This window comes from Xenopus tropicalis, chromosome 9, assembly GCF_000004195.4.
Source record: "Xenopus tropicalis strain Nigerian chromosome 9, UCB_Xtro_10.0, whole genome shotgun sequence".
NCBI lineage: Eukaryota > Metazoa > Chordata > Amphibia > Anura > Pipidae > Xenopus > Xenopus tropicalis.
In genome coordinates this window covers 78,774,048-78,791,601 of record NC_030685.2, presented here as the reverse complement: position 1 = coordinate 78,791,601, position 17,554 = coordinate 78,774,048, and the positions used below count along the sequence as shown (strand labels likewise).

General features: G+C 38.3%; 1 protein-coding gene across 4 annotated transcripts in view; it reads right to left on the bottom strand.

The window, feature by feature from the left end:
- The window catches only part of gtdc1 (glycosyltransferase like domain containing 1), a 143,721-nt gene that overhangs the window by 64,612 nt on the left and 61,555 nt on the right, over nucleotides 1–17,554 (bottom strand). For all 4 annotated transcript variants that reach the window (XM_012970328.3, XM_012970329.3, NM_001007983.2 and 1 more), the window contains one exon: nucleotides 6,631–6,921. In XM_012970328.3, coding sequence (XP_012825782.2) covers nucleotides 6,631–6,921 — 291 coding nt within the window. The remainder of the gene's footprint in view (nucleotides 1–6,630; nucleotides 6,922–17,554) is intronic.

The following is a 17,554-nucleotide window of genomic DNA, read 5'->3' as shown; positions in this document are numbered from 1 at the left end:
GGGGATTCACACTTTAGGCTAACAATGTAAAGTATCAATTCTACATATACCCAACCAAATGAGCTTACGTCAAGAAGAAGTACATATTTTCCCTTTATATGGATGGATAAAAATTAAAAAGAAAAAGTGGACCAGTGTGTAAAAGTTGCAAAGCTTTTACCCATACCCACAACAACCACCTTTGCTTTCAAACAGGTGACTGGTAGACTTGTTGACTGGTTGCTATGGGTTACTAGATCTACTGCACACCCTGTGATTCTTATTACATCACCCCAATATACCTCTTAGTACTCAGCACTGATCTTTTGCCCCAGTCCTTTCGGATGAACAAAGCGTTGCTCTATACAAACGCAGGGGAAAACCCGAGACAGAAAACTGAAAACAAATGACTCTGCGGGGACCCAAGCAGCTCTGCTAAAATACTGTCAGTTATTTAGATGCTGTTAGCAGAAGCCGCACACTATAATCCTTGACAGGGATTCAGAAAGAAAAAGAAGACGAGGGACTGCATTTTAGGGCACGCGGTTATGCTAAAACCGTTTAACACATATTTAAATCAAATAGGCCTCTCTCAGAGAATGTCTCACTCAATTCTGAAAGATTTTCATTTAGTTAGATCTGCATATTTATTTTCACTTATGAGAGAGGACACCTTCATGCTAAAAGCTGTTAATAATCTCCCTTTTGCATTGCCATAAAATAAACTGCAACTTACTCGCGTGCAGCACTGGTGGGGGATATCAGATATGCTGCCGGTATAGGAAAAGGTAAAGGTAATGGTACAAATCCACTTGTTCAGCTATAATAATCAATAGAGCACAATATAAATCAATTAAAGGTATGGGATCTGTTGTCTAGAATCCTGTTATCCAGAAAGCTCCAAATTATCCACAAAGCTCCAAATTAAAGGAAGGCCATCTTCCATAGATTCCATTGTAAACAAATAATTCAAATTATTACAAATGATTCCATTTTCCTCTGTAATAATAAAACAGTACCTGTACTTGATCCCAACTAAGATATAATTACCCCTTATTGGGGGTAGAACAGCCCTATTGGGTTTATTTAATGGTTAAATGATTCCCTTTTCTCTGTAATAATAAAACAGTACCTGTACTTGATCCCAACTAAGATATAATTACCCCTTATTGGGGGCAGAACAGTCCTATTGGGTTTATTTAATGGTTAAATTATCCCCTTTCCTCTGTAATAATAAAACAGTACCTGTACTTGATCCCAACTAAGATATAATTACCCCTTATTGGGGGCAGAACAGTCCTATTGGGTTTATTTAATGGTTAAATTATCCCCTTTTCTCTGTAATAATAAAACAGTACCTGTACTTGATCCCAACTAAGATATAATTACCCCTTATTGGGGGCAGAACAGCCCTATTGGGTTTATTTAATGGTTAAATGATTCCCTTTTCTCTGTAATAATAAAACAGTACCTGTACTTGATCCCAACTAAGATATAATTACCCCTTATTGGTGACAAAACTACCCTATTGGGTTTAAATGTTGTTTATGTTTCAATTGTTTTCATTGAAAATTTTTATACAAATTTCCACCATTATAGCAAAAAAAAAGATACAAGAACTATAAAAAAGGGGGGAACAGAAGAAAAGGTAACACAGAAAGGGTAAGGAAAAGAAGAAAGGAGAAAGAGGGAAGAGATACGATCATGCTGCCAAAATGGTGGAAGATTCTGTTAATGCCTAGAAGAGGGGCCTGGTGAGTTCTTGAACAAGCAGAGTATCCAAGGCTATTGTGATACGTATAGGACCCGTTATCCAGAATGCTTGGGACCAAGTGTATTCCGGATAAGGGTTCTTTCCATAATTTGGATCTTCATACCTTACGTCTACTGAAAAAACAATAAAACATTAATTAAACCCAATAGGATTGCTTTGCATCCAATAAGGATTATTTATATCTTAGTTGGGATTAAATACAAGGTACTGTTTTATTATTACAGAGAAAAGGGAATCACTTAACCATTAAATAAACCCAATAGGGCTGTTCTGCCCCAATAAGGGGTAATTATATCTTAGTTGGGATCAAGTACAGGTACTGTTTTATTATTACAGAGAAAAGGGAATCATTTAACCATTAAATAAACCCAATAGGGCTGTTCTGCCCCCAATAAGGGGTAATTATATCTTAGTTGGGATCAAGTACAGGTACTGTTTTATTATTACAGAGAAAAGGGAATCAATTTTAAAAATCTGGATTACTTGATTTAAATGGAGTCTATGGGAGACAGGCTTTCCGTAATTCGGAGCTTTCTGGATAATGGGTTTCCGGATAAGGGGTCCGATACCTGTACTAATATCTACAGTTAGTATTGATGTTGGTATATATAGTTTATGTATGTGAGTGTCAGTGTAGGTTACCTGTGTGGTTAATTGTTGGTTCTAAAATGGCCAATATAAAGTTGGTTACACAGAAAAGCAGAGGGACAAGTGATAGTACCCAGGTAAAAATGTTCACCCCCAACAGACAGTTGAAGTAAGTAACAAGAAAAATGAAGTTTTATGCAAGTATTTGATAGTCCACAAGAATTTATATAACTTTGGAGCAATCCGTCCTAGTGGTACAATCAGGCCTAAGGAGTCAATGCCTGTGCAGAACGAGAGAGACAGGAATCTTTATTTTCTAATTTATATTCACCAATTAAGCACAAACTGTATTTTTATGAGCACATTTCCATAAATCAGTTGATGGAGCATCCTAACACTAAAGGGCAGGAGTTCAACATCTCCCATTTGCATAGACTCCCCTGAAGAAAACACAAACGCTCGGCTTTTTCGCCGAAGAGGCTTGCTGTGTTAGAACTCTAATGGGCTTAAAACAGTGAATTTTAAAGAAAACTGATTGCCACTCCTGTAGCTACTAAATGTCTTGCTGTACCCAGTGGCATTTGTTATGAAAAAAAGAAAAAAGAAAAAGTGTTTTATCATAAAATTATCCCAGCAGAGTCCATTTTGCAAGATAACATCATCATCATCATCATCATCCTCATCGGTAGTGCTCTATGCAGGACCCAACAGCTCTGGCACAATATTGCCAGTCATTTATCTGTTGTCAGCACAGGTTACACACTGTAATCCTTGACTGCCTCGGAATTAGAATGTCTTTGATGTCCCCACAAGAGTTTTTTGCCTGAAGGCTTTACCAATGCTCGGCAGCTCAGTGTTTATTCCTCGTAATCTTCCTCTCATCTCCAGGCTAGCAGTGACAGATGGTTATAGGCACACAATAGTATTAAGAGTTTGATATTTTTTTTTCTTTTTTTTTTAATGCTGTGCTCTCTGTACAACAAATAGCTATCAGACGCGGGCCAGAGCACTGACATGGTTCGCTTAGGTAATGGCAAACAAACAGCTCGGGTTGATGCTTTCTGTCATTTTTCCTGCTAACCCTGCTTGTTTCCATTGTATACTCTCAAAGGTAAACTATATTAACCTTATAGACTGTTATTAAAAAGATATATCTATACGAGCGCTCGCATCTCTGCTTTCCCCTCTTTTTCCTACTCTTTTGATTATGAAAGTAATACTGCTGACATATTGAACAAATTTCCAGTGTCAACATAAATTTTTACTGTGTGATAATATTCGGCTTTATATGGCTGCGTGTCACACAGGAACTCATGGATGATGCATAGTAGTAAATAACCCAAACAAAATTAGTTCTCTTGTCAGCCCCTACCTTGTATATCCCGAGGCATCGGTAAAATTGACTGCACGCTAGATTTTCAAAATTAGCCCTAATGTTGCTTTGCAGTGTGCCTGGCAACCTCCAAGTTTCTAATGGTCTACTATATTAAGCGTAAGGAAGAAATGTTGTTACTTTTATATTTTGGCATTTCCTTGTGCTGATGCAGCATTTTCCCCCCCCACCCCTTCGCCCTCCCCAACCTTCTCCAAATTAAAAATAATTTAGCTCAAACAATAATGATGTGTGCCGACACAATGCCGCATATCTTTGAGCAACTAACTTAAGGCAATAAAACTAAATTACTGCAAAAATACAAGGCGGCCGGGGCAGGGAATTATTCAATTTTATATTGTTAATTTTATTAAATGAGATTTGTCTTGTTTCGTGCAAATTATTAATGAGCGGAATGATAAAAGAACAGTTTTTGAGAAAACAATTACAATCTGCGAAACCTTGCCGAAGAGGAAAGAAATGAAACACTTCCAAACCCCAGACTGGTAACCTATATTTTTATTGATGATATCATTTTCTTATTGTTCCGTCCCCCGATAAAGGCAATCATCAACGTATCCATCGGCACACAGACATGAGGTTTATCCCTGTCAAAGGGTGGACTGAAAGTGTGAAGTTGATTAAACAAATCCAAAGGCTGATTCCAAATCAACTTCCAATCCCTAAATTTTCATGTTCCGACATTTAGAGTCAAAGATGAAAATCCCTTTAGGTACCAGATGCTGCAGATCATCTGGGAAAGCTTCTGGAGTTTATGTGCTGCAAGTCAAATCCTTTGTAAAGGCGATTTGCCCTGCCGGTGTTGTTTACTTATTGCTTCACCTGCAAACAGTTGCTCTCGGAAAATCTGACCTACTGATCAGCCCAGCATCTCTGCAATAAACAGTCTATAATCTGTGGATGAAGGCAACTCTAATCAGGCCACATGCAGATTAAACAAACTGCGAGGAATAAAAACTAGATTAAAATGTTCATGCCCAATACCGCAAGATTATAGGGACATTTTACCTCTTTAAATCCTAATTTATTTCCGAGGCAAGCTGAAGTTTGGACATGGATTTCAGCAGCGATTACGTGGAGCATTTTACATTTCTTTCTGCTTACAGGGGATTATGTGAACAGGTACTATTCTTGACTTGTGACTGCTGGGGCTGCACTTAGGGAAAATCATAACATGATAGACAAAATATTATAGTTTCAGTAATTTATTTAAGAGGTGCATATTTTTGTCCACAAGACTCAGTTACAAACACACTGTGCAAAATTTGGTGTGAAATTCAATTTTTTTTACCCACAATGAAGCATTTGCTCACCAACCCCTTGGGTGTTGCTCTCAGTGCCCCCAAACCAGGGAGTTATTTTTGAATTCCTGACTTGGGGCAAGTTTTGGTTGAATAAAAACAAGATTTATTACCAAATAAAGCCTTCTGTAAGCTAACAGTGTACATAGAGGCTGCCTAATAGCCAATCTTAGCCCTTATTTGGCACCTCCATGAACTTTTATGATGCTTGTGTTGCTCTCCAAGTCTTTTTACATATGACTGGGGCTCACGAGTAAGAAAGGTTGGGGACCCCTGCATTTAAAGTTTTGTTTTCCTCAAATAATAAGTCCCTGTTTGGGTGATGGTGGTTCCATGTATACAGAAAGAAATAGCGGAGAAGCTCAGTGTGCAAGAAAGTTGATTCCACCTTGATTAGAGGCTGAAAGCTTACATAAAGAAATAGCTCTTTTTGAATAAGGCTACGGTAAGCAAGAAAGTCCAATTTTGCCCCTTTATAGGTCTCCGGTAAGGTCTCACCTTGAGTATGGGGGCAGTTTTGGGCTCCAGTCCTTAAGAAAGCTATTGAGTGCAGAGACTGCAACTAAACTGGTTAAGGGGATGGAAGGGTTAAACTATGAGGTTAGACTGTCAGGGTTGGGGTTGTTTTCTCTGGAAAAGAGGCGCTTGCGAGGGGACATGATGACTCTGTGCAAGTACATTAGAGGGAATTATAGACAGATAGTAGGGCACCAGAGCCCCCCCCCCCCTTTAGATTAGAGTAACAGAAGTTTCATTTGAAGCAGCATAGGTGGTTTTTCATGGTTAAGGCAGTGAGTTGGGGAATGCCCTTCTGAGTAATGTTGTAATGGCAGATTTTGTTAATGCTTTTAATAGAGGCCTGGATGAGTTCTTGAACAAGCATAGTATCCAAGGCTATTGTGATACTAATATCTACAGTTAGTATTAATGTTGGTATATATGGTTTATGTATGTGAGTGTATAGATAGGTCAGTATAGGTTTATGTGTGTGCTGGGTTCACTTGGAAGGGTTGAACTTGATGGACTCTGGTCATCTTTCAACCCTATGTGAGAGAATTGAAGGAACACACAAGACACAAATCTGTAGCTCAATGTTTGTCCTTTCAGTGCCCACTCATTTCCTTCACTCCAACTGTACTTCCTGACTGGCCAAATTCCTTTTACTTAGTTTACTTACCTTTTTTGCAATAACCTAATATACACACTCAGCGTCAAACTTGTTGTCTTTAGGAACTGTAAACTATGTCTCCAAGGTGGTCAATGGACAACCATATTTAAGATGTCCATGTCCTTCACTGTAAGAGGATAAGCTGGACACCCCCAGACAATCATATCACTAACCAGCTAGCCTACTGAGGTTGGCCATCAGATATCCATTCTTTCTTGTGGATGACCAGTTTCCAGTAGTAACGTAAAAACCACCATCTACCTTTTTGTTACCACACAGTCATTCCTCAACATGTGCAATTATAGAGGGAAATGACAACACTTATTGTGATGCATTGGGTTGTATACACTTAAATACAACTCTACTTCTAAAACACAGCAATGAAAATGTAAATTGAACAAGTTTAGGACCATAAACAAAAACTTACCATCTATGGGGCCACACAATATGCAAGGGCTTTTTCTGACGAATATCTCCAGCCAAAGTATTGCTTGCATTTAATATCACAGGATCGCCACTGGCACAAATATTTTTTTCAGAGATTGTTGCTCTTTCTTGTTCAGCAGATGACTCTCCAATAGAGGACTGGATTTGGTCATGACTGAATTCCACAGACATGTTCTCTGCCTGGAGTGATGTCTTCGGGCAATGACTGATATCCATAGATGACATGTTATCAGCTAGGGTATGGGATACACGTTTATGTTCCGGCAGAAACCTTAAGGGAAAACAAGAGGTAAAGCGTTACCAAGTGAGCATAACCATATTAGCAATGCTAAAATACAGGTTGTCTTTGTATGGAAGACAGTAATATAGCATGCCAACCTTACTACCTACACTTTTCTTAATTTACAATCTAGTTTTAGTATTAAATATAATTTTTAGCAGGGTTATTTACATTGTAATATAAACAGAATTATTGTTTCTGGTTCTGATCTCTTGGTTATTGACTCCTGCCTGTTTCCTTACTCTAAGGGGCAGATTTACTAATCCACGAACGGTCCCAAAGGCGTCCGAATGTACCTGAGCCAATCAATCAAATTGCCCCCAAGCCTCCCATAAGTAAATGAAAAAAAAAAAAATACCCCAGGCAGGCACCTACTCTGCCTACCCCTAGCTCCAGCCCTCCTACAATATATGTAATACTAAGAAAAGTTTATATATATGTATTATATACATAGATACAAAAAGACATATATAATGCCTGAATATTAAAAAGCATGCAGGCTAGCTGTCTCCTAAATGGTGCTGAAAGCCACACCACACCATTTAATGTGATCAATGCAATTTCATTTAATCTGAGTAAGTGCCAGTAAACACATTAGCACTGTAAAATTAAAGAAAGGAAACAACTACTAAATAATGTATTTAATACTTAGGAACAATAGCCACTATTCTAGGTCAGGGTTTGCTGGAGCTGTTTATGCCTCAGCTGGCTCTACTGCTTGGGAAAGAACTACATTTGTAATCATTCCCCCTTTCCTCTTCACTTTGCTGATCCAAAACAGATAAACTCCTGCCCTCCCAGCAGTGGACAACAACAATTTAAAAAGTACTGGATCTAAATTAGTAATTTCAAAACTGACTTTACGGAGACCCTGGCAGTGCATCTGTATGGGCGTAGGGCTGAACGACTCCTATCATTGAGATTGTAAAGATTGCAAGTAGGGCCCTCTGATGCTATTTCTACTCTGTGACCCTCGTTTGGTCACAAAAATTATGGCACCACTACAACTGCACCCTCTATACCCCCCCACCCTCTATACATGAGAAAACTATTCCCCAGAATGAATACTTAACCAACAGATAGTTCACTTAACATAATATAAACTATTAAAGAATCTGGCCAAATTGGAATATATATATCAGTAAATATTGCCCTTTTACATCCTTTCCGTTGAGCCGCCATTTAGTGATGGGTTGTGTGCTCCATCAGAGATCAGCTGACAGGAAGTGATGCAGCTCTAACTGTAACAGGAAGTAGTGTGGCAGCAAAAGGCAGAACTCTGTCCATTCATTAGCTGATGGGGCCTAGCATGTATGTATGCCTTGGCTTGTTTGTGTGCACTGTGAATCTATGATTCCCTTTTCTCTGTAATAATAAAACAGTACCTGTACTTGATCCCAACTAAGATATAATTACCCCTTATTGGGGCAGAACAGCCCTATTGGGTTTATTTAATGGTTAAATGATTCCCTTTTATCTGTAATAATAAAACAGTACCTGTACTTGATCCCAACTAAGAAATAATTACCCCTTATTGGGACAGAACAGCCCTATTGGGTTTATTTAATGGTTAAATGATTCCCTTTTCTCTGTAATAATAAAACAGTACCTGTACTTGATCCCAACTAAGATATAAATACCCCTTATTGGGACAGAACAGCCCTATTGGGTTTATTTAATGGTTAAATGATTCCCTTTTCTCTGTAATAATAAAACAGTACCTGTACTTGATCCCAACTAAGATATACTGTAATTTCCCCTTATTGGGGGCAGAACAGCCCTATTGGGTTTATTTCATGGTTAAATGATTCCCTTTTCTCTGTAATAATAAAACAGTACCTGTACTTGATCCCAACTAAGATATAATTACCGCTTATTGGGGGCAGAACAGCCCTATTGGGTTTATTTAATGGTTAAATGATTCCCTTTTCTCTGTAATAATAAAACAGTACCTGTACTTGATCCCAACTAAGATATAATTACCCCTTATTGGGGGCAGAACAGCCCTATTGGGTTTATTTCATGGTTAAATGATTCCCTTTTCTCTGTAATAATAAAACAGTACCTGTACTTGATCCCAACTAAGATATAATTACCCCTTATTGGGGGCAGAACAGCCCTATTGGGTTTATTTCATGGTTAAATGATTCCCTTTTCTCTGTAATAATAAAACTGCATTTCAGATAATATACCCCATACCTGAGTTAAAAAATATAACATTCATATTCATTTTAATTTTACATTTAGTTTTGCTCAAATATCCTGTTATTATATTCACCTAATGTAATAGCCTTCGGGTAAAAATGAACTATAACAAACGCGGGGAAGGTAACTGTTCTATTATTTTTGCCCAAACGCCAGGAATGTTCATTGCGCCGATATTATGTCAGACTCATCTAATCGTCACATTGCCTGTGTCAGCACTTGGCCCTCCGTATATATCGGGTTTCCTTGTCTTTGCTAATTTGTGTTGACTCTCCTCGGTACATCAAAGTGCAACACAGAGAAGTTCATGCACACATGAGCATTAACCATCATGTATTCGGCAGAAAAATTGTTGTCATGTTGCGTTATGTTCTGTTAGCCTATATATAACACCTCACTTAATCTGTTAAACAATCCCTTCTGAGAATGTGCTTTTATACTGGCAAAAAATAGTCTGAAACCATTTAAACTATATATATTTGTTGGTGGGGGCAAATATAAAAGGATGGGAAAATACTGACGTCATTGTCAAATAAATCAAAACCACAATAAAAGCCATGTCTTGTTTCTGTTTTAAGTTACAGAAACTGATGCTGGATTCTATGGTAGGCAGTGCTTGAAATCCCCATGTTTTATTTCAATGTTCACTGGCTGTATTTTTCTATCATCTATCTATCTATCTATCTATCTATCTATTTTGTGCTCTCTTTGTATATAATATGAGCATACCAGCTGATGTGTTACTGGCTATGTACTGTACAAACTACATACAAACTTAGGGGGCTGTTACTGCTGAATTGTGCTTAGTACAGGGGAATCCCTATGCTGCCATCGTTTTATGGTAGCTCTCTGTACACGCTATGAGCAAACTTAGGGGGCAGTTCCTGCTGAATTGTGCTTAGTACAGGGGAATCCCTATGTTGCTATAGTTTTATGGTATCTCTCTGTACAGGCTATGAGCAAACTTAGGGGGCTGTTCCTGCTGAATTGTGCTTAGTACAGGGGAATCCCTATGCTGCCATAGTTTTATGGTATCTCTCTGTACAGGCTATGAGCAAACTTAGGGGGCTGTTCCTGCTGAATTGTGCTTAGTACAGGGAAATCCCTATGCTGCCATAGTTTTATGGGATCTCTCTGTACAGGCTATAAGCAAACTTAGGGGGCTCTTCCTGCTGAATTGTGCTTAGTACAGGGGAATCCCTATGCTGCCATAGTTTTATGGTATCTCTCTGTACAGGCTATGAGCAAACTTAGGGGGCTGTTCCTGCTGAATAGTGCTTAGAACAGGGGAATCCCTATGCTGTTATAGTTTTATGGGATCTCTCTATACAGGCTATGTGCAAACTTAGGGGGCTGTTCCTGCTGAATTGTGCTTAGTACAGGGGAATCCCTATGCTGCCATAGTTTTATGGTATCTCTCTGTACAGGCTATGAGCAAACTTAAGGGGCTGTTCCTGCTGAATTATGCTTAGTACAGGGGAATCCCTATACTGCCATAGCTTTATGGTATCTCTCTGTACAGGCTATGAGCAAACTTAAGGGGCTGTTCCTGCTGAATTGTGCTTAGTACAGGGGAATCCCTATGCTGCTATAGTTTTATGGTATCTCTCTGTACAGGCTATGAGCAAACTTAGGGGGCTGTTCCTGCTAAATTGCGCTTCGTACAGGGGAATCCCTATGTTGGTATAGATTTTTGGCATTTGTCAGTACAAGCCATGAGCACAACTAGGGGCTATTCTTGTTGAACTGTACAAGGTAGTACCTAGGGTGACACTTATGGAATCCCTCTGTACACCCTTATTAGGCAGGAATAAAGGTGCTGACATAACTTTATGGCACTGCATGAAAAGGTAACCACACTCAACAGGCTCAGTTAGAGTAGCTGACAATTACACAAAAGAACAAATATATATTACTATATATAATAATGAAGGTACACTAGCCCTTTAACTCTATGGGTACCAGCAACATAGTTCTTCCTGCCTATAAAAATTTTACTTCTGCTCCAGACACAGTCAGCCTATTCCCAGCACTATATATGGAGCAGTGGGCATACCCACGGGGATATTAAATCACAATATCTGGTACCTTTTAAATTTAGAATGCTTTTTATGGTGACATATTTTACAGTTCAATAGCGTTGTAAAAACCTAATTTCCTCTGAACCGACATCAGCCGACTTAAAGGGGGGTCTGTCTCAGGATATAACTCGTGTTTAACAAATAAGGCGATAAGGTGTTGTGTTGGCTTTATTACTTACTGTTCTTATTTCTTACTGTTGTTTAGGAAATGCTGATCTGCAGCGACACAAAGAGAACGTGATTCACGGCCTGTAGGGTGTTTAAACTCCTCCTTGAGGTTCATGCTACATTTAGATATAATGTATAATTTTGATGTAACAGATACTGATAGGCTTAATTAGTTTGTTTAAATAAAAAGCCATCGTTATTGGATTAGCATAGGTCAGCTCAGCTCCTTTATGCACTCCATAAACGCAGCATTTTTCCTGCTGAAAATTCTGTCTGTAGCACGTAGGTACAGGTATCAGATCCCTTATCCGGAAACCCATTATCCAGAAAGTTCCAAATTACAGGAAGGCCATCTCCCATAGACTCCATAGTAATCAAATAATTCACATTTTTAAAAATGGTTTCCTTTTTCTCTGTAATAATAACACAGTACCTTGTACTTGATCCCAACTAAGATATAATTACCCCTTATTGGGGGCAGAACAGCCCTATTGGGTTTATTTAATGGTTAAATGATTCCCTTTTCTCTGTAATAATAAAACAGTACCTGTACTTGATCCCAACTAAGATATAATTACCCCTTATTGGGGGCAGAACAGCCCTATTGGGTTTATTTAATGGTTAAATGATTCCCTTTTCTCTGTAATAATAAAACAGTACCTGTACTTGATCCCAACTAAGATATAATTACCCCTTATTGGGGGCAGAACAGCCCTATTGGGTTTATTTCATGGTTAAATGATTCCCTTTTCTCTGTAATAATAAAACAGTACCTGTACTTGATCCCAACTAAGATATAATTAGTTCTTATTGGAGGCAAAACAATTAATGCTTAAATTATTTTTCAGTATAGTTATATAGTTACATAGGGTTGAAAAAAGACCAGTGTCCATCAAGTTCAACCCATCCAAGTAAACCCAGCACACCTAACCCACACCTACCAATCTATACACTCACATACATAAACTATAAATACAACCACTAGTACTAACTGTAGATATTAGTATCACAATAGCCTTGGATATTCTGATTGTTCAAGAACTCATTAAGGCCTCTCTTAAAGGCATTAACAGAATCTGCCATTACCCCATCAAAAGGAAGGGCATTCCCCAACCAACGTATACAGTGCAGTGTAAAAAGGCCCGATCCCTATTTTTATGTGCTTAAATAAAAATAAAAAATAGAAAAATAAATATAAACTGGTTAACATGAATAAAATGAAATAAACAGATTTTAAATACTCATAGTATATATATATATACAGACCTATACATACACTTATATGTTTAACTATATATACAGATACCTATACTGACTGTAGATCCCAATAGCCTAGACGTAAGAGAATGAGGATCTGGCCTGTTTACCATTTGTAGAAGAATAAAATGATAACAATTATAAAGTACCCCTAAAAAAAACGGCAGACAGTCAGCAGCAGTTACTTGATAAACGAGGAGTTCATTTACTCAGAGTGATTGGGTTTGCAATGGTGTTAAAGGCTGTTAATCACTTACAAATCGGCCACAACGAGTGATTCATATTACCTTATATCCTAGCTGATGTACATTAGTAATGACATATTTCCATTAAAATAGTGATATTACCAAGTTTCTCTCAAGCGATAGCCTCTGTGAAACATAAAATATGTTCAAAGTAGCAGAGATCACAGATATTTTTCCATGAAGCGGCACTGGGAACTGGATAATGGCTAGCATTTAAGGGCATTAGCAGAAAAATGATACTGTACCTTATTTCACCTCATCATTACTGTGTTGCGTCTTTATTTTATTAAATTAATGCAGGGACACTAAAGAATGCAATTTCCTGTTTTGTTTTTTTTATGGAAATTCTTCTAATCAGGACTGTTGTTCCTGAGCGTGGATGCTCCTCTAACGAAAGCACTTTGTAAGATGCAGGAGGAAATGTGATCATAACACTTTAATAGTTAAGTGACTTTATAAGAAAAATGATTCCAAATGTTTTCTAAAGCTTCCAAACCGCACCAAAGGACATTATCGTAATATTATGTTTCCCCCCATGCCTCCATTATTTCAGCTCGCTATCCTTAAAATGATACTTGGATGCAAATGTGACTTAGAAATTGTTTAAAACAAAACCAGGGATCTTGAGCGAGTAAATGTTTTCACGGCAATGATTTGAGATATTTTTTCTTTCACGGCTGGAGAGCCAATTATCCGAGCGGCGTAGGTAGAGGGAAGTTGGACAGAAGAAATTTTGTGTTGCGCCGGTTGCCTTACTTGGACGGCAGGCAGTTGCATGTTTACCAGATCCTGCATGTAGGAACAGAGGTGACTTTTGGATGAGATTTCACAGTTTTAAGAAGTGTTAATGTAAACTTGAATATAAAAATCCCAGGGAACATTGCCCGTCTCGGTATTATTTCAATGTAAGATTTATACTTCTCTACATTTTAACCTGGAAGAAAAACCGATGTTCTGCTGTGCTGCATTCTATAAAGCACCATTTAGAGCAAAAAGAAATCTTGCCGCGGCATTAAAAAAAAATACAGCTTTAACAATCAAGGTCTTCTCTCAAACGCAAAGGTTTCCAAAGCATGGGGCTAGAACCTTGGGCATGTCATACACGAGTATGAAGGCCAAGTAGCAGTTTAGGGGCTTAATTGCTCTCATAAACAAGGAGACACATTTTTAAACATTCTTTTTTAAAACTCCCATCTTTCCCCCCTACAGTCTATATTAAATACTGCTGCCAGAATTCTCCTCCTCTCATCCAGGAGAGTTCAGGCCCTTCCCCTGCTAAAGTCCTTATCATGGCTTCCTGTTAAACAAAGAATAACTTACAAACTCCTTCTCTTAACCTTCCCTCCATTCCTCTGCTCCTCACTACATCTCTTCCCTTGTGTCTCCGTACGTTCCTGGCCGACTCCTTCATTCCTCGCAAAGCAACCACTTGGTTGCACTCCCACTACTACTGCAGTTTCCCGCCTTAAACCTTTCCGCCTTGCTGCCCCTTACATTGGGAATGCCCTCCCTGATTTCCTCCGGAGAGAATCCTCCCTCAGTCTTTTTAAAACTAAACTTAAAGACTCCCTTTTGGAGCACTCACCCAGCACCTGATCTGGGAACCAGCACTTATATTGTAGTGTCACCCACTGTGACCTACAGCACTTATATTTGCCTACTTTTGTCTGTAAGTTACCCTCCCATATAGATTGTAAGCTCTATGGGGCAGGGACCTCCATCCTCTTGTGTCTTTGACTCTTAACTTATTGCAACTGTATCTTGTATTTATTTATTTGTATTTATTATTATACATTGTATTTATCTATTATTATCTTAATAATCCCCTGTAATGCATTACTGTATTCTACTGTACAGCGCTGCGTACATAAGTAGCGCTTTATAAATAAAGATATACACATACATACATACATATGGACGAATCCTGGCTTCTAGCCAAACCGAATCCGAAAAATCACGTGACTTTTTGTCACATCAACTTGGAAGTCGTCTTTAATATTTACTTGTCCTAATTTACATTTGCTAACTAAGATTCGGATTTGGTTCAGTATTTAGCCAAATCAGAGTTCGGATGGATCCTAAAATAGTGGTATTCGACCAAATCTTTCACAAAGGATTGGGTGTTTGGCCAGATCCTAAAATAGTGGGTTTGGTGCATCCTTAGTTTCAAGTGCAATGCTAGCTAGAAAAACTATATGTTAGCAACTAAAGCCGGCCATACCCACACCGAGAATATCGTACAAAACCTTGTTTCGTATGATATTCGGTGCGTGTATGGCTGCTCGAAGAGGTGACCGATATCGCAAAAGGCTGCGGATATCAGTCGTATTGGTCTTGATCCTATACTCTATTGTGGGAATGCAAAATGATTTGTTTAAAAATTAAATAAATAAATATTGAAAATGCAAAAAAAAAAATCTTTGTGCAAATTAAAGTAGATTTTGGTAATGACTTGATTGCCAATGATAAGATATGAATTCTTCAATTTCCACCGATGTGCACTGTAAGTAATAAACTTCTTACTGACTGGAATTGATTTAATACTGATGACCAACCCTTTCTCCTTGTAGATTGTAAGCTCTTTTGGGCAGGGCTCTCTTCACCTCTAGTATCGGTTATTGATTGCTTTATATGTTACTCTGTATGTCCAATGTATGAAACCCACTTATTGTACAGCGCTGCGGGATATGTTGGCGCCTTATAAATAAATGTTACTAATAATAATAATAATAATAATAATAATAATAAGTACCCCAACATAACCCCTCTATCGACCCTATCCCTTCCAGCTCACAACCCAAACGGCATTGCACTGGAGACTTGGAAGATTAATCCAGTTGTTAAAATCTCCTGGGCAAACGTGTCCCATGGGGAGTAACATTTTGCCTGCCACCCTATGCCTGGGGCTTTGTGGCCTCCCAAAAATCCGGGCCTACTTACTGAAAAGGTCAATATATTCACCTCCTTCAAGCACGTCTTGAAAAATAGGCTATATGTAATTCAAATTTGCAACTGTCTGATGGAGTATATTACAACACCAGGATTAAAACATTGTTCTCATGTTTGCAATTATTATCTGTTTGCAACTTTTAATACATTCCATCATACTTTTGTATTTTTGCTTAAATATACATAAGACCCTAATTATAAATAGGGTAAAATATCACATTTTCCTTTAGATGGAATTGTTGAAAACAGTAACCCATGACGATGATCCAATTTAAACTGTTTACAAGACCAAAGTCCCAGCCAGCTTAACTGCCTGAAAGAAAGAAAATCTGCTTACAAGGGCAACCAAAGGAATCCTTTTTCTGGTGCAAGGACCTCCAAGTAATGTACCTCCAACAGCTATTTAACCACAGCTGGATGCCTGCTTGGCTTCTGTCTAGCTAAGAATGCTTTGAGAACCAGTTCAACCTAACGAAGGATACTGGGAGTTGCCGACTGATGACAGCTCCATAGGCAAAGGTTGGAGTATGCTATATGGAGTCCAGTTCAGACCACCATGTTCCATGCAGATACTACTGTTAAAAAGAACCCCCTTTGTATCCTATTATATAACACATTCCTTGTGCAAAATACATAATCCATATAGACTGTTAAACACATATCTACAGTACGTAATTATATGTTCCACTGAACCTTCCATCAAAGGGTCTGCGGTGGGTTTTCCTCTGAATTGATACTGTAATGTTCTGTGCGAGGATCAGCTCAGCCATGTTAATATTTTGCCAACAACCTAGGCTTGGCAGTTTATTGGCAGCCACTTCTGGCACCGAGTCTGAGCAGTTAAAACTCTGCTTATAACTTACAGGTAAGTAATGTTATAAATTTATGTAAAATGTTCCACTTAGCACATCTGTTTCTGATAACTGGCTTTCTGTGAAGAAGTGAAGTCCCAAGTATTTCCACTAGAAAACCACTTGTGCTACATGAACAGCCTCATGTTGTGTATACACCTATCAATGTTAAATCAGCCTGTAAAAACAAATTCTATGCACTTCAATTTAAAAAAAAAAAAAGACCAAATGGCATAAAATGTGCAGGTCTGTCTGTCAGTCTCAGATACCACAAAGGCAAAGAAACACATCCAAAGGGGAGTAGCTCCTTTTATAGGTATTGGGATACAACCCTGAAATAAAATTATGCTATTATTAGCTCTCTTCCTTCAGATTACGATTTAGGAATAAAAACAATTAAAAAAAGGCTGAGCAGCTGTATATGAACTATAGGTATGGGATCTGTTTTCCGGAAACTCGTTTTCCAGAAAGTTCCGAATTACAGAAAGGCCATCGTCCATAGACTCCATTATAAGCAAATAATTCTAGTTTTTAAAAATGATTTCCTTTTTCTCTGCAATAATAAAACAGTACCTTGTACTTGATCCCAACTAAGATATAATTACCCCTTATTGGGGGCAGAACAATCCTATTGGGTTTATATAATGTTGAAATGATTCCATTTTCTCTGTAATAATAAAATTGAGGTTTCAGTGGAAATGAGTTTAGATGTGGTTTTAAAAACCTCTAAAACAGTGATCCCCAACCAGTGGCTCAGGGGCAACATGTTTCTCCCCAACCCCTTGGATGTTGCTCTAAAGCCCCCTGTAAGCTGATAGGGTGCAGAGAGGCTGTCTAATAGCCAATCACAGCCCTTATTTGGCTCCCC